The 27172-nt window shown below is 50.3% G+C and overlaps 1 protein-coding gene across 1 annotated transcript in view; it reads right to left on the bottom strand.

Annotated features, from left to right (window-relative positions):
- The window catches only part of LOC147710224 (E3 ubiquitin-protein ligase TRIM11-like), a 173704-nt gene extending 151996 nt beyond the window's left edge, over positions 1-21708 (bottom strand). Inside the window, exon 1 of the mRNA XM_086920902.1 lies at positions 21295-21708. Within this exon, the coding sequence (XP_086777028.1) occupies positions 21295-21708 (414 nt within the window). The remainder of the gene's footprint in view (positions 1-21294) is intronic.
- Positions 21709-27172: the final 5464 nt, after the last annotated feature.

The raw sequence follows: 27172 nt of genomic DNA, 5'->3' as shown, positions 1-27172 counted from the left end.
TGAAAGTAGTTTGGCATGGTTGTGTTAAGTCAAGAACAACATCATATGGTTTTTGCCTCCCGATTCTTGCCACAAGTGCTGACATTGTCTGAAGGTGCTGGCATGTTAAGTAGTATAGGAAGGCACTTCACACAGGAAAACAATGCAACAAGTAAACCTGATATAAATCTCACCGCACAGCCCAATAGCCCGTTAACTGTCAAAAAGCAAAACCTTTTATTCACATCTTTTTTGTAGAATCAATCAAATGATTTGCATCAGCTTTTAGCTTGTTTACTGCAACAAGTTCGCAAATAAATCTCATAATCACCCCCCACCTGTCTCAGCTGCTTAATAGTACTTCTTCAGCCTCTGTAGTGGTATTTCTACCTCAGAATGTATTCATTTTTGCAGTTTTCCCAAAGTTGCCTTTAGACAGTGGCATCATTTCTAACTGACAATCGATTAATTAGATAATTATAAATGGGAAAACTTAATATATGCATGTAAGTTTATTGATATGCATACACTGGCGAGTCCTAGCTTCCTTGGATCACTTGTCTAGGATTATGGCGCAGGTCAGGCCTTAAGCACTAGTATGCCACAGTTGTCGACAGTCAATAACTCACAGTTATGAAAAAAGTCAGTGAAAAAGATTGTACAGCCAGAGACATCCTTTGTAAAGGAAATAGCTTTTTAAACGAGCGTCAAGCCTAAAATACGCGGGCAATAAATGGATTGTAGAAAACGCAGCGTTTCGAACTCTGAATGTATCACCTGAAACAGGTGGAATAAAGTTGGTGACCCTGCAATACAGGAAATAATGAGAACGGTGTCATTCTCTGTGTGCAATGCTCTCCAATGGCAGTTTGGCAGAGGGAACAGTGAATGGGGTGTTCTGATTGTTACAGTGCTGGGCAGGACAGCACCAAGGTGTGCACTGACTATATGCATTCTTAGAGGAAGCAACTTTGGTAATTGCTTAATTTGAGCACCAGCGTTTTTCTTGAGCACCAGTTAAGGACATGTATGCATGAGGACGGAGATTAAGTGATTTGCCCAGTAAGAGGATGTTGAGCCGACGCCGAGACTTGAACCTCCACTGCGAAGTCGGCAGCTCTGACCATTTTTTCACATCCTCTCCTCACTTTCATTGTTATTCTATTTTAGGTGGCACTAACATAAGAAATGGGCTAGTGGAAGCTTCCTCCTGAGAGCCCCGGCACTTATATTTTTTACAAATTAACCACTGGTGTCTGGTGCGCATGGCATGGCAGCCTCGGCCGGAGGGCGATGATTTCATGGGAATGGGAATGAGCCTGCCTTGCCGATGAACGAAAATTACTGATTCATGATTGTCTCTCATCTCTTCAATTAGTTAGTCCAGGTTGAGTCTGAAAGCGGCCTGCACCTGCAGTGACTGTGCCTGCAAGTGTAAAGCACTGCCCACCGGCGCCCCCAGGCCAGAATTGACTCCTCCACACCACATGAGTCACACGACATGAGCGTAGCGGTGAGCGCGTGACGCGTCACTGCTACGATCTGATCGTGAGGCGAGGGCTTGCCAAAAATGTCCATACAGGGCCGAGCCGTCATTGGTAGCACTGGCACGAGCCGTGCACGCTACTACTGATTGACGGCCCTGGAGAACTCTGAGCGAGGCAGGGCGGGTCAACAACCACAACGGTCGGAGCCAGAGGACGGACGTCACTAATGCGTCTGCAGGACTTAGGCCGCCCCGTGCTGCAGCCTGCACACACTCCTGACCTGCTTTTAAGTTTTAACTGCAACAGGCAGGCACCGTGCAAACGCGGTCGGCGGCCGCGGCACTGGAGGCCCGTTGCGGCCGACTTAATAATTTATTTGGGACACTGTGCCTTGTCGTTCCCAAGAATCCCAAATAAATTATAAAGGTGGCCACAACGGGCCTCCAGTGCCGCGCGACCGCGGCCGCCACAAAAATGGTGCTGCCTGGGGCGGACCCCCCCCCAGCTACGCTGCCCCTTTGCAGGATGGGAGGTGTAGGTGGACACTTGAGCGGGGGTGGCCCCGGCCACAAGCAGGTCTCCCCCTCTGGGCCCTCATGCCTAGCCAGCCACGAAGGTGGGTGAACAGGGTCGGCCCGAGCACAGTCAGCAGCACCATCTGCTCCGTGGCGCCCGGGTTGATGGGAATCCCCCAGGGGCATCCAACCCTGCGGGGAACAGACACTCCTGGCGCCCCCCGGATCCATTTGCAGCTGCACAGGGTCAGCCTAGAGAACGCCGCGCTCCATCTCATGTCCAAGGCCCTCCGATGTGGGTGAGTCTTCTGTGTGGGGGCCGATGGCTGGGCCCCCGCTGCCCGGGGCCTCACTGCGCGACACACACGAGGGAATCCATGAGCCCCACAGAGCCTCAGGATCTCCGAGCACCCGCCATCAGGCCCCAGATCTGCCCCTGGCCACGCCGGCCCCGGCGTACTATGGCGCCGGCACCCAAGTCGCCAGCGAGTCCACTGGGGGCAGTACTCAGGCTTCTTCTTGGGCCGCACTCTCTGCCCCGGGCACTCGCAGCTGCACAATCTCGTCCTCTGGCGCCGGCCCGGCACTAGGCGCGGCTCCTCCGTCACCTGTTGTGGCCACCCTCGACTTCAGATCAACCACAGCACCAGGATCAAGGACGCCTCTTGGCTCTGAGTGCAGAAGCAGTGGATTTGACTCACTTAGAAGAGGGATATTGGCGGATTATTGCGGATTATGGCTTTGGCGGTCGGAGCCTCACTGGCTGTGTCCATCATGATGGCTGTCCAAGCCACGCATCCATGAAGTGCAGTCTTACTTACAAAATTTAGTCACATGCAACATGTGCCCCCCGGACTGTACATACCATTCATACATTAATAATGTAAGTGTGAGAAGTTGGCCTGATATGTGATGCTCACTAATTCTAGTGATCACCTTGTATCATGCCAAGCAACCCTTATGATGATCGGTTGTAAGTCAACCTTATAGACCAGTTATCCTAGTGGTAACGTTGACAAAGCAGTCTTAGGCTAAACTCTGAAAGGCATGTGAAGCCAGCTGTATTACCATACACAACCCCCTTGAATACCAGATGAAAGGACACCACACAGATATATATTGAAAATATATATATATTTATTAACTACAAATATCCCCTGAACTCTTTATGAGCACAGAAGCACAAGCGTTAAACAAAACACAGTTTAAAATACACAAAAGTTGCACAATATGGATGAGCCCTAGGGGCCACCTAAACCATATACTAAGAAAGTGGTATAAGAGATACCAATCGAAAAGGAAACAGGTCTAGGGCCTTGGGAATCGCTGGAGCAGTCGGGACAATCCCACGGTATTCGGGTGCAGCACTTAAAGTGCGGCTTGCACCAATGCAATGTCAATGGTGCGTAAAAGTTACACAAATAGAGTTTAAGGACACTGCCGCTGAACCTAGAAGAACCAAACTTTAGACACAGACCCTAGAGGTGTGTACCAGTGTGGGAACACCGGCGTTGCAATGTTACCTCACCCACAGGAAGCGGGTGCATAGGGTCGAAGTGGCGTCGGGTTTTGACACGCAGGCTCTTGGTGCTTGAAGCTGAAGATGCTGCAGGAGATGTGAATGAGAAGTGTCCGGTGGATCCAAGGGTGGATCTGAAGTGGTGAAGACCTGAAAGCAGAGGGGACAATGTTCAAAGTCACTGACCAGTGACCACCGTGGAACCAGATTGGAACCAGGCAAAGTCGGGTGCAAACAGGTGATGAGGTGTTGCTTCTCTCTGCAGCCACGTGGACACGAAGAGGTCAAGGACGTCCAGGAGTCGATCACGAGCTGACCCACGAAGGTTCTAGTTGATGGCGGTGTCGGCAACTTGATTGAAGCAAACAGGTCTTGGCTAATGCAAGCCACGCAGAAAGTGAAAAAGGCTTATTACTCGGACCAGCAAGGTCAGAGCGGGTGCTCCTTTCTACAGGAGTGAGGGCAAGTCTGGAGCAACCAGACCCGCAGTGTAAATTGTAGGTTTCGTCACCAAGATGGCCGCTGACCACGTGTCAAGTGGCCGGGATGGTGCGTCGAGTGGCACAAAGCAAAAGGGCCCTACGCAGATCGTGGAGATGCTGGAGGGCTGATCTTTGGTGCAAATGCTGCTCGGTTGTGGGGCTTCTCGAACCCTAAAGCACAGAGTTGAGGGTGCCTCGGGTGCTGCGCAGTCAGCGTCTCGCTGGTCTTCCAATATGTCCGGTCCCACGTCTCTCAGTGCCTCCACGGGTCCCTTCTTTGCAGGGACTGTGGATCGGGCTGTGAGAAGTCTGGGAGTCTGGGTCTTGTCAGGCTCTGAACTCGGGCTCCGGCGGGAGGCGGCGGCAAAGCAGACGTCGAGTCGCTGGATGGTGCCTGTGTTCACAGGGTGGCCCCTCCTAGGCCACAAGGGAGATGCTCTTCAGTCTTCTATTCATCAGAATGTCGAAGTCCAGTCGTCTTCTTAGTTTAAAGTTGATTCAGGATGATCTGAGGTGCTATGGCACTGCTCCCACTCTTATTCCCAATCTGAGGGGTGGATCACCTGCTAGGTCCCTCCTCTGGGTGGGACCAGGAAGGGGGGCGGTTACACCCCCTTTCCTTTGTCCTTTGTCCAGCTCCTCGCCACGCCAGGACCGGTTTGGACTGGCTTATGCACGGGGACACCTTGTGTGCCCCGGGCATGTCTGATTCTATTCAGCCCTGTCCTACACAATACACAAAATCCTGTCTGGGGTGGTGCTCGCACCTCCCAAGGCAGGAAACCCTTTGTCCAAGCCTCCCTCGCTGGAAGGACTCCCAGCAGAAGGAGGTCAGACATTTTGTGATGCTGAGCCTCTGGTTAACCTTAACCGGGGTTAAGGCTATGTACATGTTGTGTCCCTCTAGAAGGGTGGAATGCTATCCCCGTTGACAGAACTGTCGAGGGGATAGTATTCCAAATCGTATGACACCTTACTCGACATGTTTTGATAAAGCCAAACCAAAGTTAGCATATAACCGCGAGGATTATAATGCACTTAAGAGTATATGGTATGGCAATATCCCGGAACAGCTAAAGGAGTTGTTCCCGACAGCTGCAGACAGGCTCAGCTCATGCTAGAGCGCCATCTCACATAAAACCAAGCACTCTGCCTCCAGGATTGCTAAGGTCTGCCATAGGAGTGACTTATAGGTTACTATGTGTCCAGTTAGGTTAGATATAGATATACTATATCTAAGTAAGAGGTGATTACACCAACTTACCCCAGCTGAGTGATCAGCCAGTTGTGTCAAATATGGAGGCCAGGCCAGGGGTGGCACAATGCATGCTGCAGCCCCTGGTAGGCCTTGGCTACACCTATGCCCTGGGTACCTATGGTACACTGTTACAGGGGCCTATAAGGTGAACCAGTTCCAATTATGTTATGCACCTAGGGTACATGGAGTCCATTTTAAGGAGAGAGCAATCAGTCTGGGGTCCTGAATAGCAGGATCCCAGGCCAACTATGTCAAAAACCAGCTAAACACCAGGCAAAAAGTTTGGGGGTAACCATAGTCAGATATCCACCTTCCTACATAACCCCCCCCCCCAAACGACAGGAGATAAGGCTATCCTTGACCAGGTAAGCCTATATTGCCTAAGTGGCCATATAAGGAAGTACCAGCTCTGGCTTGGTTACCCCCTGTGTCATGGTCCACTAAGCAATCCCTCACCCTAAGGGTATCTGAGGGTCTCCACCATAGGGAATCTCTACCTGTGGTGTGTCTTTGCAAAGTTAAAGGCTGGTGTGGGGATGGAGTACTGAAGTGAGATTCCTCTGTAGGACTCAACTTCCTCCAATCACTCTCCACCATGTGTGCCTTTCTTTCTTTGACTGAGTTGCACTGTGCTCTCAGGGTCAACCTCTGGCTACCTAAAGCTGGAGGCTGGGTCCCTTTGTTTGGCTTACTGGAGGGACAGGTCAGGTTTGGGGCCTTGGGGTCCCAGGTTTGACTGTGCCCAACAGAATCCATCTGTGGGAGGTCCCTAACTACTTTTAAGGGGGATCCCTCAGGAGCTTTTAAAGTTTTCACCTCACTAGGGCTACTAGTTTTGGTGCCACTAATCTGTGGATGGGGTGCTTTACTTGACAGGGGGCCCTTTGGGGCTCACTGTCCTTTTTGTCCTCTGCAGCCCTGGACTGAGTAAGGCAAGGTAGAGAGGGGCAGGTTACCTGCTCCAGACTGGGTCCCACCTGAGAAGGGTCCACTGCCATCAGGGGCTTTGTCAGGCTAGGCCTAACAACCTCTGGGACAGTTCCTTCATCAGGGGTAAGATCAGTTCCCTGAGGAGGCTGATCCTTTCCTAATGTCTGGTGAGGAGGAGATTTCTCTTCCTCCTCCATGCTGTCAGTTTGGGTGGAGTGATCTATCATTTCAGGCTTCACAACACACATATCTGTTTGAGTTTGGGCTGTGGCCATCACAGCCCCACCAACCTTTTCAGGAGGAGACTCAGTTTGGGTATGAGCTGTTATCATAACAGCTCTGCTAATCTTTTCAGGAGGGAAGTTAGCTAAAGATGGGGCTGAGGTTTGCTCAGCCCTACCAACCTTTTCAGGCTGGACATCTTGGATTGGGGCTGTATGTTATGTTATGTTATAGTGATTTGTATAGCGCGCGGCTGCCCCAGCCAAGGGGCGTCCCGGCGCTGCGAGAAGACTAAATGCAGAAAGTTAGAAGCACAGAGAGAAGAAGAGGCATTACTGAAAAAGGTGAGTTTTGATGGCCTTTCTGAAAGCCAAAAGGGCCTGCATGCCACGGATTGTTTCCGGAAGACTGTTCCATAGCTTGGCAGCTAGGAGGCTAAAGGATCGACCGCCTATTCTGGCCAGTTTGGTACGAGGGATGATCACGAGATGTTGTCCCTCTGAGCGAAGCGACCTCCTAGGAGTATACTCCGACAGGAGGGGGCACAGCATTGGGGGAGAGGTGGTTTTAAGAATTTTAAAGGCTAAACAAAGTGCCTTGAACTGGATCCTTTTGCCCACCGGGAGCCAGTGCAGTTTTTTCAAGGCTCCGGCCACCGAAGAGTGGCAGGGGAGGCCTACCAGCGCCCTGGCAGCCGCATTCTGGACTCTCTGTAATCTGGTGGTTTCGGCAAGGTTAGCCCCCAGTAAAAGAGAGCTAGCATAGTCCAGTCTTGAAAGGATGGTCGCCTGGACAATTAACTGGCGGGTGCGGCAATCGAAGAACCTCAAAATAGGTCTGAGGTTACGTAAGATGCCGAAGCAGGTGGCAGCCACCTTTTTAGTGTGGTGAGTAAACTTCAATGCCGAGTCCACCCAGACTCCCAGATTTTAACGCATTCCTTTGGCTTAGGAGGTTGGCCCAAGGTGTCAGGCCACCAGCTATCTCCCCAGGACGCGGTGTTTTTCCCCAGGAGCAGTATCTCTGTTTTCCCCGCGTTAGGTTGGAGGAAATTCGCCGTCATCCAGTTGGTGATGTCAGTAAGTGTCTGTTTGAAGTGATGAGCCTCCAAACCACTGCTGTCATTAAGAGCCACCACCAGCTGGGTGTCGTCAGCGTAGGACACCAATGCCAGTCCGCTCCTTCTAGCCACCTCTGCAAGAGGACGGACATAGACATTGAACAGGGTGGGGCTCAGGGATGACCCCTGTGGCACTCCCTGTCCGATGTTATGCTCCTTAGAGATGTAAGGGGGGTGGAGACTTTGAAGGACCTGTTGGAAAGAAAGTCTCTAAACCATCCTAGGGCTGTCCCCGTGATTCCAATTTCCTCCAGTCTCATCAGAAGAACCTCGTGCGACACCGTGTCGAAGGCAGCACTGAGGTCCAACAGGACCAGTGCTGCCGTTCCGCCGGTGTCAAGAATGGTACGGAGGTCTTCTGTTACACTGAGCAAGGCTGTCTCGGTGCTGTGACCAGCTCTAAACCCGTGTTGAGAGTTATCCAGGATGTTGTTGGTTAGGAGGAAATTGGTAAGAATGGTGTTAACATGTGCCTCGATTATTTTGGCTGGCCAGGGAAGAAGGGAGATGGGCCTAAAATTTTCAGGAAGCGTGGGGTCTAATGTGTTTTTTTTTAAGATGGGTGATACCCATGCCTGCTTCCATTTAGAGGGAATACTGGCGGTAGAGAGAGACCGGTTAATGATGTCTCGTATAGGTTCTGTGACAAGTTCGTGGGCTTCACAGAAAGTCTCAGGTTTTAGGGGATCAGCCGGGGAACCAGATTTGATTTTTTTACAAATTTTTTGAAAACTCTCTCGCTCAAGTATAGGGAGGGAGGAGAGAGAAGGTCTGGTGGGGTCCAGAGTGACAGAAAGCTGGGGAGAGTTTGGGAAGGTCTCATAAATTTTCCTAATCTTATTGGTAAAAAAAATAGCCATATTGTTACAAAGGTCAGGGGAGGTAGTGGCAGTGATAGCAGTTTTTTTCGCGGTAAGGTCTTTCAAGATTTTAAAGACAGTTTAGAGGCGTTGGGGCTGCGGTTGATTTCATCGGCATAGTATGCCGCTCTTGTTCTGCAAACCTTTCAGGGATAGGTTTTCTGGAGTAGAACATATTTCTGTTTGAGATTGGCATCATAATTTTTTCTCCACCTTTTTGCATTCCTTTTTCAGAATGGCTAGTTCTGAATTATACCAGGGACTAGCCGTATGGGCGCGAGCCTTGATCCATCTGGCAGGGATCAGGGTGTCTAGTGCCTCGGTAATCCAGCGGCAAAACTGGTCGTACCCTACGTCAAGGTCGTCACTTGAGGGAGGGGGATTTAACACCAAGAGGTTATGCAGGTCCTCTAGGCGGAGTTTTCTCCATGGGCGTTTTTGAACTTGCGGGGTGGGCACCAAAGCAGGGACAGAGTTGCAAGAAATTGACATTATTACCAGATGATGGTCTGTCCAGGTCATAGGAATAGGCGAGCATGCGGATCCCCTCGTAATGTTGGAGAAGATGGGATCAAGGAGGTGTCCCGCTCTATGGGTGGGACCACTTACGAGTAGATTAAGCTGAAAGGCGGCGAGATCCGCGAGAAAGGTGGCAATTTTGGGCTCGGTGTCTCTGTCTAGATGTAGGTTGAGGTCACCCATGATCGTGAGATTAGCGGTTTTAGTGATGTTAGTGCCCAGATACTGTAGGAGCGAGTTGATGAAGGGGGCGTCGGCGCCAGGAGGTCTATAGATCAAAAGGCCAGTCGCGCAGAACTGTGAGTTGGCTTTGATAGAAAAGCGAGCGCTTTCGCTGCCCTTAATGTCCACTTTAGTTAGTTGGCAGGCAAGGTGCGATTTGACTATGAGCGCTAGACCGCCCCCTCTTGAGTTCCTATTCACGGTGTATGTAGTATATCCCGTGGGAGTAGCTAAATTACTAACCGAGTCCATGTCATCGTGGAGCCACGTCTCGGTCATGAACAGGGCATCAAGGGAGTAATCTGCTAAAAGGTCATGGATTTCTAAATAATGTTTTTGCATAGATCTAACGTTGAATAATGTTTTTGCATAGATCTAACCTGAGGACCTGGGGCAGTGTAGGTTTAGATTTAGTAACAGTGCAAAGTTTGGAGGGGTGTAACAGGGGATTCAAAATATGGTCTGGGTTCCGCCTGGTACATGAACAAGTGTGATGCTGAAGACTCAGCAACTCTATCTTGGAGTAGCACATCTTACCGCAAGAGTTGCAGCTAGAGGGAAGCAAGATGTCAGGCGCCTGGCGCTGCCTTGGCGCGGACGGGCGCAGACGGGCAGCTCTTTGGCGGGTCTTCGGCGGGGCTGCGCGCGATCGCTGCGCGCTCGTGGGACTGCGAGGGCTAAATAGCCCTGAGGAAGTAATGCACTAGAGCGCTAACCGCTCTTCGTGCAGGCCGATCGGAAGTGCCTACTGGCCCCCACGAGGTGTAACAGGGAGGCGGCTCCGGCAGTCAAGGCAAGTCAGTGATGGCGTGTGGTGCAGGGGAGTTTTGTAAATTTTAGCAGAAAGCACACGTTTTTAAAAGTACACAGTAACACAGATAAAATGTAAAATAGCAGTTTTAAACAAAGCGCTATCCGAACTCTTACTGCCCAGGCCTATCTCGCCAAGCGGGTCGGGGACACTGCCACTGTAGCCATAACAGCCCCACTAACCTTTCCATGGAGATTTACCATTCTAGAATGGGTTTGCTGTTCAACCTCAGCCCAGGCTGAGATTTCCAAATCATTACCAAGTAGGCAATCTACAGGCAAGTTTGCTGACACTGCCACTCTCTTTGGGCCAGTGACACCTCTCCAGCTAAGATTGACTACTACCATGGGATGTTGGGTTTCTATTCCATCAATGTTTGTCACCTGATATGTGGCATCAGGTAAAAGTTGCCTTGAGGGGACTATGCATTCAGCCACTATGGTGATGCTAACCCCTGTGTCTCTAAAGTCCTCAACTTTCAAACCATTGATGAGGGGCTCCTGTCTACACTTGCTCAAAGTGTTTGGGCAAGAAGTGAAATTGGCAAACCCCATGCCAGTCTCATAGACAAGAGTATCTGAGTTAGGGGACCTGGTTAGGCCAGAATCAACCTGACCTCCAAAAGTAAACCCACCCAAATTCTTGGGGTTGCTCCCACCACCTGGGGGACCACTGCTGACAGTGACAGGAGGTGTTGGAGCCTTACTTTGAGGTATATTTTCCTTATTACCATTCTTGGGACAACAGCTGTCTGTTTTCCAATGTCCCACCTGTTTACAGGCCTGGCAGGAAGGTTTTTTCTCTGTAGAGGAAGTGTTGGGGGGCCCACCCTTTCCATTGGAGTTTTGGGGCCCTGGGGAAGTCCTCTCTTTGGATTTATCCCCACCTTTCTCTTGAGGCTTGGTAGTCTCTTTCTTTTGGTCACCACCCTGGTTCTTAGGCCTGATTCTGGTTCTGACCCATTTGTCTGCCCTCCTACCCAATTCTTGTGGGGAGGTCAGATCAGAGTCAACCAGGTGCTGATGTAGAAGCTGATTTTGACAATTACTTAAGATTTGCTCTCTCATAATTAAATTATACAATCCTGTATAGTCAGTAACCTTACTTCCCAGCAACCAGCCCTCCAGAGCCTTAGTGGCACATTCAACAAATTCAGACCAGTCCTGAGTCTGTGTCTTTTGGGTGTCTCTGAACATTAACCTGTACTGTTCAGTGGTTAGGCCTAACCCATCAATCAGAGCACTCTTCAGGACCATGTAGTTTCTAGAATCCCCATCACTAACTGTGAGGAGTCTGTCTCGGCCTCTACCTTCAAAGGAGAGCCACAAGATTGCTGCCCACTGCTCCTGAGGGGTCTGGTGTACCTTGCAGGCTCTCTCAAGTGCAGTCATCAATTTGTGGATATCATCCCCAGCTTTGTAGGGGGGCACAATCTTACTCAGGTTTCTTGTATCAAAAGACCTGTCTTTATCCTTAGGGATAGTGCTGCCACCACTGGATCCTAATCCACTCTCTCTAGGCTGTCTTGCTCTAGCAAGTTTCTCTTGGGCCAGGGCAACTTCTAATTCTTGTCTCTGGATCCTAAGCTCAGCCGCTCTCATTTTGGCCTCATGTTCCCTTCTCTGAGGGCTAGTCATCTTCCTTCTGGAGTGACCAGGAGAACCTCTAGAAGCCTGGGAGGTATTGGATTCACCTGAGTGATTCCTCCTCCTCCTACGCTCCTGGTTAAGTCCACCTGGGTGTCTGGGCAAGGTCATCCTTGCTTCAGTCCCAAATACACTTAAGTTAGCCTGGTTAAGCCTGCTGACTAGCACCTGACTATTTCTGCCATCATCAGAATCACTGCTCCCCCTTTCTGTCTCCTCTTCTTCTTCCTCCTCCTCATCTACCTGAGGAGCTCCAGTGACTTGGTCACCCTCGTCTACCTGGACTATGGGGACAGGGGCATCAGTAGTGTCATCTTCAGAAGGAAAGCCTCCATCAGCAGTCCCTGTGGGGTCTGCTTTAGAGGTCTTTAGAGCCTCAGACTGGTCTAAGAGCTCTCTAAGGTGGTCTGTAGTCGGGGATGGCCCTGTCTTCAGACCTCTTAAGACACAAAGCTGTCTTAGCTCCTTAAAGGAAAATATAGCAAATCCGGATGGTGCCTTTGGAGGGTCACTCTCAACAGAGACATTCCCAGTGGAACCCTCTGCTCCAGACATTGCTCTAGTGTGGGTGGATATGTTGCAATCTACCTACACTGGTGTTTACCTACTAAACCTATCTAGTAGTTGTAGTCAGGGTGTGCTACTCCTTATCCTCTACAACAACTAAGTTCAGTAGAACTTAAGTATACTAGTCTTGTTTTATATGTACCTAACAGGTACCTGTATGATCTTTCAAATGATAATCTCAAAGATTGTAATGGTAAAACAACAGCAAGCTCAGAACCCAATCCGCTGCTCACCAATGTGAGAAGTTGGCCTGATATGTGATGCTCACTAATTCTAGTGATCACCTTGTATCATGCCAAGCAACCCTTATGATGATCGGTTGTAAGTCAACCTTATAGACCAGTTATCCTAGTGGTAACGTGGACAAAGCAGTCTTAGGCTAAACTCTGAAAGACATGTGAAGCCAGCTGTATTACCATACACAACCCCCTTGAATACCAGATGAAAGGACACCACACAGATATATATTGAAAATATATATATATATTTATTAACTACAAATATCCCCTGAACTCTTTATGAGTACAGAAGCACAAGCGTTAAACAAAACACAGTTTAAAATACACAAAAGTTGCACAATATGGATGAGCCCTACGGGCCACCTAAACCATATACTAAGAAAGTGGTATAAGAGATACCAATCGAAAAGGAAACAGGCCTAGGGCCTTGGGAATCGCTGGAGCAGTCGGGACAAGCCCGCGGGATTCGGGTGCAGCACTTAAAGTGCGGCTTGCACCAATGCAATGTCAATGGTGCGTAAAAGTTACACAAATAGAGTTTAAGGACACTTCCGCTGAACCTAGAAGAACCAAACTTTAGACACAGACCCTAGACGTGTGTACCAGTGTGGGAACACGGGCGTTGCAATGTTACCTCACCCACAGGAAGCGGGTGCATAGGGTCGAAGTGGCGTCGGGTTTTGACACGCAGGCTCTTGGTGCTTGAAGCTGAAGATGCTGCAGGCGATGTGAATGAGAAGTGTACGGTGGATCCAAGGGTGGATCTGAAGTGGTGATGACCTGAAAGCAGAGGGGACAATGTTCAAAGTCACTGATCAGTGACCACCGTGGAACCAGATTGGAACCAGGCAAAGTCGGGTGCAAACAGGTGATGAGGTGTTGCTTCTCTCTGCAGCCACGTGGACACGAAGAGGTCAAGGACGTCCAGGAGTCGATCACGAGCTGACCCACAAAGGTTCTAGCTGATGGCGGTGTCGGCAACTTGATTGAAGCAAACAGGCCTTGGCTAATGCAAGCCAAGCAGAAAGTGAAAAAGGCTTATTACTCGGACCAGCAAGGTCAGAGCGGGTGCTCCTTTCTACAGGAGTGAGGGCAAGTCTGGAGCAACCAGACCCGCAGTGTGAATTGTAGGTTTCATCGCCAAGATGGCCGCTGACCACGTGGCAAGTGGCCGGAATGGTGCGTCGAGTGGCACAAAGCAAAAGGGCCCCACGCAGATCGTGGAGATGCTGGAGGGCTGATCTTTGGTGCAAATGCTGCTCGGTTGTGGGGCTTCTCGAACCCCAAAGCACAGAGTCGAGGGTGCCTCGGGTGCTGCGCAGTCAGCGTCTTGGGGGTCTTCCAAGATGTCCGGTCCCACGTCTCTCAGTGCCTCCACGGGTCCCTTCTTTGCAGGGACTCTGGATCGGGCTGTGAGAAGTCTGGGAGTCTGGGTCTTGTCAGGCTCTGCACTCGGGCTCCGGCGGGAGGCGGCGGCAAAGCAGATGTCGAGTTGCTGGATGGTGCCTGTGTTCACAGGGTGGCCCCTCCTAGGCCACAAGGGAGATGCTCTTCAGTCTTCTATTCATCAGAATGTCGAAGTCCAGTCGTCTTCTTAGTTTAAAGTTGATTCAGGATGATCTGAGGTGCTATGGCACTGCTCCCACTCTTATTCCCAATCTGAGGGGTGGATCACCTGCTAGGTCCCTCCTCTGGGTGGGACCAGGAAGGGGGGCGGTTACACCCCCTTTCCTTTGTCCAGCTCCTCGCCAGGCCTGGGTCTGGAAAGTCCCAGGACCGGTTTGGACTGGCTTATGCACGGTGACACCTTGTGTGCCCCGGGCATGTCTGATTCTATTCAGCCCTGTCCTACCCAATACACAAAATCTTGTCTGGGGTGGTGCTCGCACCTCCCAAGGCAGGAAACCCTTTGTCCAAGCCTCCCTCGCTGGAAGGACTCCCAGCAGCAGGAGGTCAGACTTGTGTCTGTGGTGGCAGCATCCATTTTGTGATGCTGAGGCTCTGGTTAACCTTAACCGGGGTTAAGGCTATGTACATGTCGTGTCCCTCTAGAAGGGTGGAATGCTATCCCCGTCGACAGAACTGTCGAGGGGATAGTATTCCAAATCGTATGACACCTTACTCGACATGTTTTGATAAAGCCAAACCAAAGTTAGCATATAACCGCGAGGATTATAATGCACTTAAGAGTATATGGTATGGCAATATCCCGGAACAGCTAAGGGAGTTGTTCCCGACAGCTGCAGACAGGCTCAGCTCATGCTAGAGCGCCATCTCACATAAAACCAAGCACTCTGCCTCCAGGATTGTTAAGGCCTGCCATAGGAGTGACTTATAGGTTACTATGTGTCCAGTTAGGTTAGATATAGATATACTATATCTAAGTAAGAGGTGATTACATCAATTTACCCCAGCTGAGTGATCAGCCAGTTGTGTCAAATATGGAGGCCAGGCCAAGGGTGGCACAATGCATGCTGCAGCCCCTGGTAGGCCTTGGCTACACCTATGCCCTGGGTACCTATAGTACACTGTTACAGGGGCCTATAAGGTGAACTAGTTCCAATTATGTTATGCACCTAGGGTACATGGAGTCCATTTTAAGGAGAGAGCAATCAGCCTGGGGTCCTGAATAGCAGGATCCCAGGCCAACTATGGTAAAAACCAGCTAAACACCAGGCAAAAGGTTTGGGGGTAACCATAGTCAGATATCCACCTTCCTACAGTATGTACCAGTCCCACACATCAGGATTGTAAGCATTAGCCCCAAATATCACAGAGAAGGATACAGACACTGTTTTGCCCCGTTCTTGAATATGTTACATCTACATCTCATTGACTGAAAAATCAAATCAGGACCTTGTTCTCTACAGGTGTCTGCCACATGCAGGGTCTGTGAAAGAGAACAGACACAGGAAGAGAACAGGTACCAACCCCAGGCAGGGTCTGTGACAGAGAACAGACAAATGGAAGAACAGTGCAGGCACCAACACATGCAGGGTCTGTGACAGAGAACAGACAGACGCAGGAAGAGTGCAGGCACCAACCCATGCAGGGTCTGTGACAGAGAACAGACAGACACAGGAAGAGTGCAGGCACCAACCCATGCAGGGCCTGTGACAGAGAACAGACACACGGAGGAAGAGTGCAGGCACCAACCCATGCAGGGTCTGTGACAGAGAACAGACAGACACAGGAAGAGTGCAGGCACCAACCCATGCAGGGCCTGTGACAGAGAACAGACAAATGGAGGAACAGTGCAGGCACCAGCCCATGCAGGGCCTGTGACAGAGAACAGACAAATGGAGGAACAGTGCAGGCACCAACCCATGCAGGGCCTGTGACAGAGAACAGACAAATGGAGGAAGAGTGCAGGCACCAACCCATGCAGGGCCTGTGACAGAGAACAGACACACAGAGGAAGAGTGCAGGCACCAACCCATGCAGGGTCTGTGACAGAGAACAGACAGACACAGGAAGAGTGCAGGCACTAACCCATGCAGGGCCTGTAACAGAGAACAGACACACGGAGGAAGAGTGCAGGCACCAACCCATGCAGGGTCTGTGACAGAGAACAGACAGACACAGGAAGAGTGCAGGCACCAACCCATGCAGGGCCTGTGACAGAGAACAGACAAATGGAGGAACGGTGCAGGCACCAGCCCATGCAGGGCCTGTGACAGAAATGACAAATGGAGGAAGAGTGCAGACACTAACCCATGCAGGGCCTGTGACAGAGAACAGACAGACACAGGAAGAGTGCAGGCACCAACCCATGCAGGGTATGTGACAGAGAACAGACAGACACAGGAAGAGTGCAGGCACCAACCCATGCAGGGTATGTGACAGAGAACAGACAGACACAGGAAGAGTGCAGGCACCAACCCATGCAGGGCCTGTGACAGAGAACAGACACACGGAGGAAGAGTGCAGGCACCAACCCTTGCAGGGTCTGTGACAGAGAACAGACAGACACAGGAAGAGTGCAGGCACCAACCCATGCAGGGCCTGTGACAGAGAACAGACACACGGAGGAAGAGTGCAGGCACCAATCCATGCAGGGTCAGTGACAGAAAACAGACAGAAACAGGAAGAGTGCAGGCACCAACCCATGCAGGGCCTGTGACAGAGAACAGACACGCAAAGAGTGCAGGAACAAACCACAGGCAGGGTCTGTGACAGAGAACAGACAAACGGAGGAAGAGTGCAGGCACCAGCCCATGCAGGGTCTGTGACAGAGAACAGAACAGACAAAATGAGGAAGAGTGCAGACACTAACCCATGCAGGGTCTATGACAGACAACAGACACAGGAAGAGAGCAGGAACCAACCCCAGGCAGGGTCTGTGACAGAGAACAGACAAACAGAGGAAGAGTGCAGGCACCAACCCAGGGCAGGGTCTGTGACAGAGACAGACAAACGGAGGAACAGTGCAGGCACCAACCCACGCAGGGTCTGTGACAGAGAACAGATAGACACAGGAAGAGAGCAGGAACCAACCCCAGGCAGGGTCTGTGACAGAGAACAGACAAACGGAGGAAGAGTGCAGGCACCAATCCCAGGCAGGGTCTGTGACAGAGAACAGACAAACGGAGGAAGAGTGCAGGCACCAACCCATGCAGGGTCTGTGGCAGAGAACAGATAGACACAGGAAGAGAGCAGGAACCAACCTCTTGCAGGACCTGTGACAGAGAATAGACGCAGGAAGAGTGCAGGAACCAACCCCGGGCAGGGTCTGTGGCAGAGAACAGACAGACACAGGAAGAGTGCAGGCACCAACACCTTGCAGGGTCTAGAACAGACACAGGAAGAGTGCAGGCACCAGCCCCAGGCAGGGTCTGCAACAAAGAACAGACACAGGAAGAGTGCAGGCACCAACCATGGGCAGGGTCTGTGAAAGAGAAAAGTCACAAGAGGGGAGCAGGTACCAGAATCGTACACGGTTGGTAACAGAGAATAGACATAGTGAGAGCATGTATCAGACTCCTACAGGATCTTTGACAGAGTACAAAGGGTCACAGGAAGACGCCGGGTGCCAGCCCCATACAAGGTCTGTGACTGAGATCAGACAGCAGGGACCATGCTGAGTAGAAGACAAGAAACAGGCAGCAAGAGAGAGTGAGTGTACACGTCACGTGATTTCATGGTCTATAACGAGTCAGGCAGGTACCTGCAGAGAGAAGCTGCAGGCAGAGCAGGTTCCAGCCCTTTACAATGTCTGAAGCAAGAATCAGACACCAGCCTTACAGGGTCTGGAACAGAATACACGCAACACACTCATAAAGGGTCTGTGACAAGCATCCTGACAGAAAAAGAGAGAGCAGACACCAGCTCTTTACAGGGTCTGCAAGAGGGAGCATTCACCGACCTTATACAGGGCCCCTGTTGAGAACAGGCAGGATAAGTGAGAGAGAAGGCAGCACGCTGATGCGAGTCTGCAACAAGGAACAGACAGGCCGGAGAGCAGGCACCGACCCCAAGCAGGGTGTATAGCGGGATGCAGCAGTCAGACTGAGAGCGTGAACAGTAGGGTCAAAGGTTTGGGCGCAGTGTCCATGTGACAAACTGCTTCCGTTTTACTACCCTGCCCCGGGATATCTCCTTGTGCAGAAGACCCGAACGACGAGCCCCCTGACAAGAGCCTTACATCTGGAGTCTTCCTTCCTCTCCAGTAAAGTACGAAACTGAGTTCCACCCAGAGGGGTCCTGCTTTTAACTCGAGTGGATCCCCCCACATCATGACTCTGACACTACTTAAGGCTTATGGCGGTTGAGTATAGTAGTGGGGTAGATGTTGCCTCAAACTCAGAGGAGAGTGACTGATGCTACCTTCTGACTCTGTGTAGTATGTCATCTCTGGACTCCATCTGACTGTATGACGTGTAACATGCATGTTGTGACACAGATCTGTGTAGCGCTGTACCACCATGAGCAGGGCCTCACAGTGCTGTCAGGCGCAGGTACCTTCAGGCCCAGGTACATAGGATGCTGTGCTTGTGGACAATGTGAGGTGAGGTTTCCCTGTGCAGTGATGGGGGCCTCGGTGAGTGTGAAACGCTTTCTGCTGTAGGGTGAATCAGAGTCTTAGTTGTAGTCAGTGTCTACAGCCCCCCTTCTCTTTGTATCACCCCCTGTCCCCTCACAGCTCCTCAAACCCCCTGGCCTCCATTAGAAGGTTTCAAGGCCTCGTACCACTGTCTGTCTTGAATATCTGTCCTGAATGGAAGAGAGGTAGTTTGTGGTTCACTCACAAGTTCACAGGCCCCCTTCAAAGGTTTGGGCTTAAAGTTGAATCTGATTGGACAGTTGGATTGCAGCCAATAATCCTTGGACAGGATATAAGCTGAGCTCTACTGCACATCCGGTGCCCCTGCTGACATCATGGAGCTCTGCACAGCACTGAAGAGAAGGCTGAAGCCAGGGACGGGGATCCTGGGCGCCTCCCTTCTACAGGGGGCGCTAGACTCCAGGACTGAGGAAGAAACTCTGGGGCCGCTGCTGAAGGATCCCGGTGGTGGACGGCCAATGGGAGACGACTCGTCCGGATCACTCCAAGCCGGGGTCAGTGTTCAGAAACTTGACATGAGGAGGAGGTCGAGACTCCAAAGCTGCCAAAGATCAGGCCCTGTAATCACTGACCAGCATGACATGCATTCAAGCATTCATCCTGTAAGGGGTCCAGACCAAGTGTGCCTTGAAGCTGTAACTCTAGCACACCTGGCCCAGCATTTGCTGGCTTCTCTGTGTCTGATGATCGTGTGAAGCTGGTGTGTCTTACAAGGTGACCTGCACAGCTAGAGGGTCATGTGCACAGATGTCAATGTGAGCCCGTGTGCCACACCCTGCATTACTTCACCTCTGGGTCTGGACCTCTTCTGCTGTGTCTGATGACCATGTGACAGCGTGTGCCAAATCCTGCATTACTGCACCTCATCTGCTGTGTACCATAACCATGCTAGCCCACGTGCTACACCCTGCCGTACTGCACTGCTTCGTCTGCACCCTGACCATGAGACCGTGTGTGTCACACCCTGCATTACTGCACCTCTGCATCTGCACCTCTTCTGGTGTCTACCATGAACATGTGAGCCACTGTGTTATGCCCTGCATTACTCCACATCTTCTGCTGTGTACCATGACATTATGACAGCGTGTGCCACACCCTGCATTACTGCGCCTCTTCGTTTGCAACTTTTCTGCTGTGTTCCATGACAGCAGCCACACCCATCATTACTGCACCACTTCTGCTGTGTACAATAACCACATGAGCTCCTAAGATAACCCTGCATTGCCACATCATGGGGGATATTTACAAGAAACGTTTCCAAATGCCGTGATGCGCCTTATTTACAAGAATGCGGCTCACTCCTGTATTCTCCCCAGTGATGGCACTAAATTTAGCTGTCTAGGGCCCAAGGGTGCTTGTGTTGCAGGAAATGATTGTTCATTTGCAAATACACAACCACTACTGGTGATTTGTAATTTCTTTGTGGGCTACGGAATGCAGCACATATAGAAGTTGGAAATCATAATTTTTTAATGATTGTTTATGTGCAGGAAGGGACCCCTTTCTGCACATGAACAATCACTAATGGCGAACTCCAGTTTCTGTCTGTGCTGCAGAATGCAGCAAACATAGAAACAGGAAACACTAAGAGAAATGTATCGTTTCTCCTTGTTGCACCTGTTTAAGACCAGGTTTTCTCTGGTCTTAATTTTGGTTCTGCCCCATGATTACACCACCCTTGTAAATAAGGGGCAGCGTCAAAAAGCAATTGGTTTTGTGGTGGAACACCCACAGCAACACCCATAGTCCATCCCTTTGCTGCAGCGGACTGCAGCGGTAAGGGGCATATTAGTAGGTGACGTTAAGCCATATTAAGTGGCTTATAGCCACCTTGTAAATATGGAGAAGGGCATTGTGCCACAGGAACGTCATTAACTCCTTCGCTGCTTCTGTCGCCCAACGGCTGTTGCAAGCACTAACTCCGTAGTGCTGCGCACGTCCGTTGGCCGATGCGGCCCCGCCCACTCAATAGAACGCCCCGCACCATGGTGGAATTGGCGCTGCGGTTAAGGCGTTAAAAGTAACATTCCTGTGGTGCAATTCCTTTGTAAATATGCCCCCAAGTCTTCTGACACCGACAAATGTGGGAGCCCAGGCGCTACACACTGCACTACACATTTCAGTATGTTTTGGTACCCCAAAACACCCACATACATATGACTTCTGATTATCCGCAGCTGCTTATGTGGTGCGAGGTGAAAACCTCGGGGCTCTGGCAGACACCCAGTGTGATCTTCTGCAGTATCTTCCATAGGTCTCATTTTGACACTCGCAACTCACTAACTTACCTTATGCTTATGAGCAGCCTTCTCTAGGGACCCACGGATACCCACAGAGTGAACTGTGGTCCTTGAATGATCACTGATGTCCCACAAGGAGGTGTGAGTAACCTGTGATCCCTAAAATCTAATTTCAATACCGGTTATTCCTTTGTGGGAATCATTGTGTGTCTTCGTTAGTGAACTCTGAACACCCACTCACATACCTTGTGCTCTTGGACAACCATTTATGTGGGACCCGCAGGGTGCCTTTGATCCCTGGACACCCAGATATTGGATCGTTTGAGAGACTCCCGCAGTGTATTCACTAGTGAATCCTGAACACACACATATCTTGTGCTCTTCTGCAGCTCCCCATATGGGGTACACTGAATGTCTTGCCCCTTCTGAACACTTCCACACAGAGCTCGTGGTCTCAGGCTGCCTCCTTGATGGGGTTCACAGAGGGCCTTGTGATCCCTGAATTTCCACACTGTCATTCCAGGACACCCACACACACACCTTGTGCTCCTTGGCACCTTCCTCAATAGGGCTCACACTTGGACTTTGGAATCCATGAATGTCCAGAGACATACCTTGTACTTCTCTGCAGCCTCCTCTACAGGACTTGCTGAGTGAGTTTTATGCTCCTTGGATTCCCGGCAGACCAAACATATCATCCTCTGATCCTCTGCACAGAACAGCAGCAGTGCCTGGTTATGTTTCTCACACAGATTCTCCTCCGGGGGCTTCACTGGGGGCAGGTGAAGCTGTTTTGCAATTTCCACCATGTTCCCCAGCTGCCTGTTGGGTCGGAGGTTTTTCTCAGAAGATATTACCCTGCACTGTGGACAAGGGTAGATTCCATCTCTTCCCTCCCAGCTCTGGGTGATGCAGGAGCGGCAGAAGTTGTGTCCACAATCGATCATCACCGGATCAGTAAAATATTCCAAACAGATGGAACAAGTGGCCTCTTCCTGGAGGCTCCCGAGCTGAGCTGCTGCCGCCATGATGCAGAAATGCAAGAAGTAAAGTAAGTTTAATTTGTCTGTTTGTGAAGTGGGTGTGTCTGTGCGTCTGCCCCTCTCTGGCTGCGCCGGGACTTCCGGGTTCATGCTACTGTCACAGATCAGAGGAATGACTCCTCTGCTGCTTGTGATTTACCTCTGGGGTTGACATCATTTACAAGTCATGTGGTTATATTTAGAGAATCTGTAAGTGGAAAACTGGAGCTTGTATAAGGGTTTCTGTAAAATACTCGTTGTTGTTTTTTAACATGTCAGTTCTGCAAGTTTGCTTTTTCAAATCTTTTAGAAATCTCATAAACATTTCTAAAATACTTTCTAATTTCCCGCATGTATTTTTATTTGAATTTTTGTTTCAACGGCTAAAAAATACCAATTTTTGCCTTTTTCTTAATGTTTTTAGTGGCCTTGCCATAACATTGTTGGACAGGCCGGTAAACTAGTAGTTTTGTGTGTATGGGAAGAATATATTGCTGCCTGTTATTGTCTGTTCTGTATGTAAAGAACGCTTACAATACTATTGCCTGCGCTGTATCCGTTCTGAGAGCCAGGGAAGCTTGCACTTCTGATGCACTGATCTACCTATTCTGTGAGTGAGGGAATCTTGCACTGCTGCTACCATGATATACCTGTTCTATGAGAAGGAAGCTTGCACAGCTCCTGGCCCGCTGTACCTGTTCAGTGAGTAAGGGAAGCTTGCACTGCTGATGCCCGGATGTACCTGCTGCGTGAGTGAGTGAAACTTGCACTGGTGGTGTGTGAGGGAAGCCTGCATTGCTGATGCCCAATGTACCTGTTCTGTGTGTGAGGGAAGCTTGCACAGCTCCTGCCCCGCTGTACCTGTTCAGTGAGTAAGGGAAGCTTGCACTGCTGATGCCCGGATGTACCTGCTGCGTGAGTGAGTGAAGCTTGCACTGGTGGTGTGTGAGGGAAGCCTGCATTTCTGATGCCCAATGTACCTGTTCTGTGTGTGAGGGAAGCTTGCACAGCTCCTGCCCCGCTGTACCTGTTCAGTGAGTAAGGGAAGCTTGCACTGCTGATGCCCGGATGTACCTGCTGTGCGAGTGAGTGAAGCTTGCACTGGTGGTGTGTGAGGGAAGCCTGCATTGCTGATGCCCAATGTACCTGTTCTGTGTGTGAGGGAAGCTTGCCCTAACGTACCCAGCCTGTGAGGGGCAGGCTGCGACTGCTGATGCCCTGATGTACCAGTTCTCTGTATGAGGGAAGCATGCACTGCGGAGTCCCTGATGTACTTATTCTATGAGTGAGGGTAAACTGCATTGTTGATGCCCCAATGTACCCTTTTCTGTGGGAGGGAAGCATGTACTGCTGCTACCATGATGCACCTGTTCTGGGAGAGGGCAGCTTTCACTTCTGATGCTCTGAGGTACCTGTGCTGTGAGTGAGGGACGCTTTCACTGCTGATACCCAGAGGTACCTGTTCTGTGAGTGAGGGAAGCTTTCACTGTTGATGCCCTGATGTACCTTTTCTGTGTGTGAGGGAATCATGCACTGTTAATGTCCAAATGTACCTGCTCCGTGAGAGGCAAGCTCAGACTGCTATTGCCCTGATGTACCTATGCTGTGAGTGAGGGACGCTTTCACTGCTGATACCCAGAGGTACCTGTTCTGTGAGTGAGGGAAGCTTTCACTGTTGATGGCCTGCTGTACCCGTACTGAGAGAGCAAAACTTGTACTGCTGCTACTACGATGCAACTTTTTGTGAGAGGGAAGCTTGTACTGCTGATGCCCTTATCTACCTGTTCCTTGAGGGAGAAACTTGCACTGCTGATGCCCTCATATACCTGTTCTTTGAGTGAGGGAAACTTGCACTGATGATGACATGATGAACCTGTTCTGTGAGAGAATAGCTTAGACACTGATCACCAGATGTACCTACTCTGTGAGTAGGGTAAGGAAAGCTTGCACTCCTGATACCCCGATGTGCCTCTACTAGGAGTGAGGGAAGCCTGCACTATTCATGCCATGAGGTACCTGTTCTTTGAGAGGCAAGCTTAGACTGCTGATGCCCTGATGTATATATGTTGTTACTGAGGGAAGATACACTGCTAATGTCCTGATGCCCATCTTATGAGAGAGGGTAGCTTGTACTGCTGTAATCATGAAGTACCTGTTTTGAGAGAGGGATTTGTGCACTGCTGATGCCTTCTTGTTCCTGTTCTGATTTGTGAGTGAACCTTGCACTGTTGGTGCCTTGATGTACGTATTCTAGGCATAAGGAACTGTTTTACTACTGATGACCAGATGTACCTGTTCTGTGAGTTAGTGAAGCTTGCACTGCTGATGTCCAAGCTACCTGTTCTGTGAGCGATGGAAGCTCGCACTGCTGATGCCCTGATGTACCTGCTGTGTGAGTGAGTGAACCTTGCACTGTTGATGCCCTGATGCACCTAATCTATGAGTGAGAGAAAACCTCATTGTTGATATCCCTGTTGTACCTGTTCTGTGTAAGAGAAGCTTATGCTGCTGCTACTATGATGCACCTCTTCTGGGAGAGGAAAGTTTGCATTGCTGATGCACTGATGTACCTGTTCTGTGAGTGAGGGAAGTCTGCATTCTTGATGCCTTGATGTACCTGTTTTGTGAGAGAGAAGCTCGCACTGCTGATGCCATAACGTACCTGTTCTGTAAGTGAGGGAAGTTTGCACTGCTGATGTCATTAGGTACCTGGTCTGTGAGTACAGAAAGCTTGTAGTACAGGTACCATGATATCACTTCAGTGAGAGATAAGCTTGCACTTCGGATGCCCTGGTGTTCCTGTTCTGCGTGTGAGGGAACCTTGCACTGCTGGTCCCTGATGTACCTGTTCTAGGTATAAGGAAAGCTCGTACTGCTGATACCCTCTTGTACCTATTCTATGAGTGAGGGAAGCCTGCACTGTTGATGCCCTGATTTACCTGTTCTGTGAGAGACAAGCTTTGACGCTGATCACCAGATGTACCTTTTCTGTGAGTGAAGCTTGCACTGCTGATGCCCTGGTGTACCTGTTGAGCATGTGAAGGAAGCTTACACTGCTGATGCTTTGATGTACCCGTTCTGTGAGTGAAGGAAGCTTGCACTGATGATAACCTGATGTGCCTGCTCTGTCAGTAAGGGAAGCTTGCACTGCTGATGCCCTCTTGTGCCTGTTCTACATATGAGAAAAGCTTGAACTGCTGATAGCCTGATGTAGCTATACTATGAGTTAGGGAAGCCTGCACTTTTGATGCCCTGATGTAGCTGCTCTGTGATTGAGGGAAGCTAGCACTGCTGATGCAGTGATGTAGCTGCTCTGTGATTGAGGGAAGTTAGAACTGATGATGCTCTGGTGTACCTGTTGTGTGAGTGAAGGAAGCTTGCACTGCTGATGACCTGATGTACCTGCTCTGTGAGAAGAAAACGCAGACTGCTGACATCCTGATGTACCTATTGTGTGAGTAAGGGAAGAGTGCACTTCTGATGCCCTGCTGTGTCTGTTCCAAAAGAGGGAAGCTCGCACTGCTGCTACCATGAGGGACCTTTTCTGTGAGTGTGAATCTTGCACTGCTGATGCCCTGATGAACCTATTCTGTGAGTAAGGGAAGCTTTCACTGCTGATGCCCAAAAGTCCCTGACCTTTTTTGAGGGAAGCTTGCACTACTGATGCCTTTATGTCCCTGTTCTGTGTTTGAGGAAAGCTTGCACTGCTGACTCACTGATGTACCTGTTCTTGCAGAGGGAAATTTCTACCTCTGGTACCGTGATTGACCTGTTCTGTGAGAAGGAAGCTTGCCCTGCTGGTGCCCTAATGTACCTGGTCTTTCAGTGAGTAAAGCTTTCACTGATGATGGTGATATGTACATGTTCTGTGAGTGGGGGAAGCTTGCACTGCTGATGCCCTGATGTACCTGTTCTGTGTGTGAGGGAACCTTGAACTGCTGCTAGCCTGATGTACATATTCCATGAGTGAGGGTAGGCTGCACTGTTGAACACCGAGTTACCTGTTCTGTGAGAGACAAGCTTAGATACTGATCCCCAGATGTACCTATTTTGTGAGTGAGAGAAGCCTGCACTGCTGATGCTCTAATGTACCTGCTCTGTGGGGGGAACGCTTAGACTGTGGATGTCTTGATGTACATGTTCTGTGAGTGAGTGAAGCCTACTCTGCTGAAGCCCTGATGTACATGCTCTGTGGGTCATGAAAGCTTGCACTGCTGACACCCTGATGCACCTATTGTATGAGTGAAGGAAGCCTGCATTGTTGATGCCCTGATGTACCTGTTCTGTGAGAGGGAAGTTTGTACTGCTACTACTATGATGCACATGGTCTGGGAAAGGGAAGCTTGCACTGCTGATGCCCTAATGTAACTGGTCTGTTGGTGAGGGAAGCTTGCAATGCTGCTTCCATGAGGTAGTAGTTCTGTGAGTTATGGAAGCCTGTATTGATAATGCCCTGGTGTACTTGTTCTGTGAGTGAAGGAAGCATGCACTGCTGATTAACTGATCTACCAGTTCTGTCAGTAAGGAAAGCTTGCACTGCTGATGCCCTGATGTGCCGGTTCTGCATATGAGGAAAGCTTGCACTGTTGATAACCTGATGTACCTAAACTATGTTTAAGGGAAGCCTGCACTGCTGATGCCCTGTTGTACCTGCTCTATGGGTGGACATTGCACTGATGATGACGTGAAGTACCTCCTCTGTAAGTGAAGGAAGCTTGCACTGCTGATGCCTTGTGTGCAAGTGTGGGTGTCATTTGCGTTAGGGGTCTACGCGGAGAGGCACGGAGATGGAACAAATCTCAGCACTCTCCACATAGCTTCGTTATGCACCGCTCGCCTCCCGCCCGCAGTATTAAGAAACTTTAAAAAACATTTTAAATAACATTTGAAATAACCTTACCCTATTGGCGGCGGACCCGGGCTTCCATCCGTCTCCATCGCGTCTTCTTCTGAGAACTGCGCATGCGTGGATGCCCGCGCATGCGCAGTTCCCAGATGAAGACGCAACAGAGATGAATGGAAGCCCGGGGATGCCGCCAATAAGGTAAGATTATTTAAAATGTTATTTATAATGCTTTTTAAAGTGTTAATACTGCAGGTGGGAGGCGGGCGGGAGGCCAACTCTGTTCCGCCCGAGTGTGCGGAGATTTGCCTTTTTTCTCCGCCTACATCGTGGCATGGCAAATATCCGCACATTCCGTGGGCGGAACGGAGTTGTCCGCCCACCCCTACTTGTGTGTCTGCTCTAGATGTGAGGAACGCTTGCACTGCTGGTAACCTCATCTACCTATACTATGAATAGGGGAAGCCTGCACTGCTGATGCCCTGATGTACCTGCTCCATGGGTGGACAAGCTTGCACTGCTGATGCTCTGATGTATCTGTTCTTTGATTAAGGGAAGCCTGCACTGCTGATGACGTGATGTACCTGCTCTATCCGTGGACAAGCTTGCACTGCTGATGCTCTGATG

This window comes from Lissotriton vulgaris, chromosome 5, assembly GCF_964263255.1.
Source record: "Lissotriton vulgaris chromosome 5, aLisVul1.2, whole genome shotgun sequence".
NCBI lineage: Eukaryota > Metazoa > Chordata > Amphibia > Caudata > Salamandridae > Lissotriton > Lissotriton vulgaris.
The sequence above is the reverse complement of the archived record's forward strand: the minus strand, read 5'-3'. Positions and strand labels throughout refer to the sequence as shown.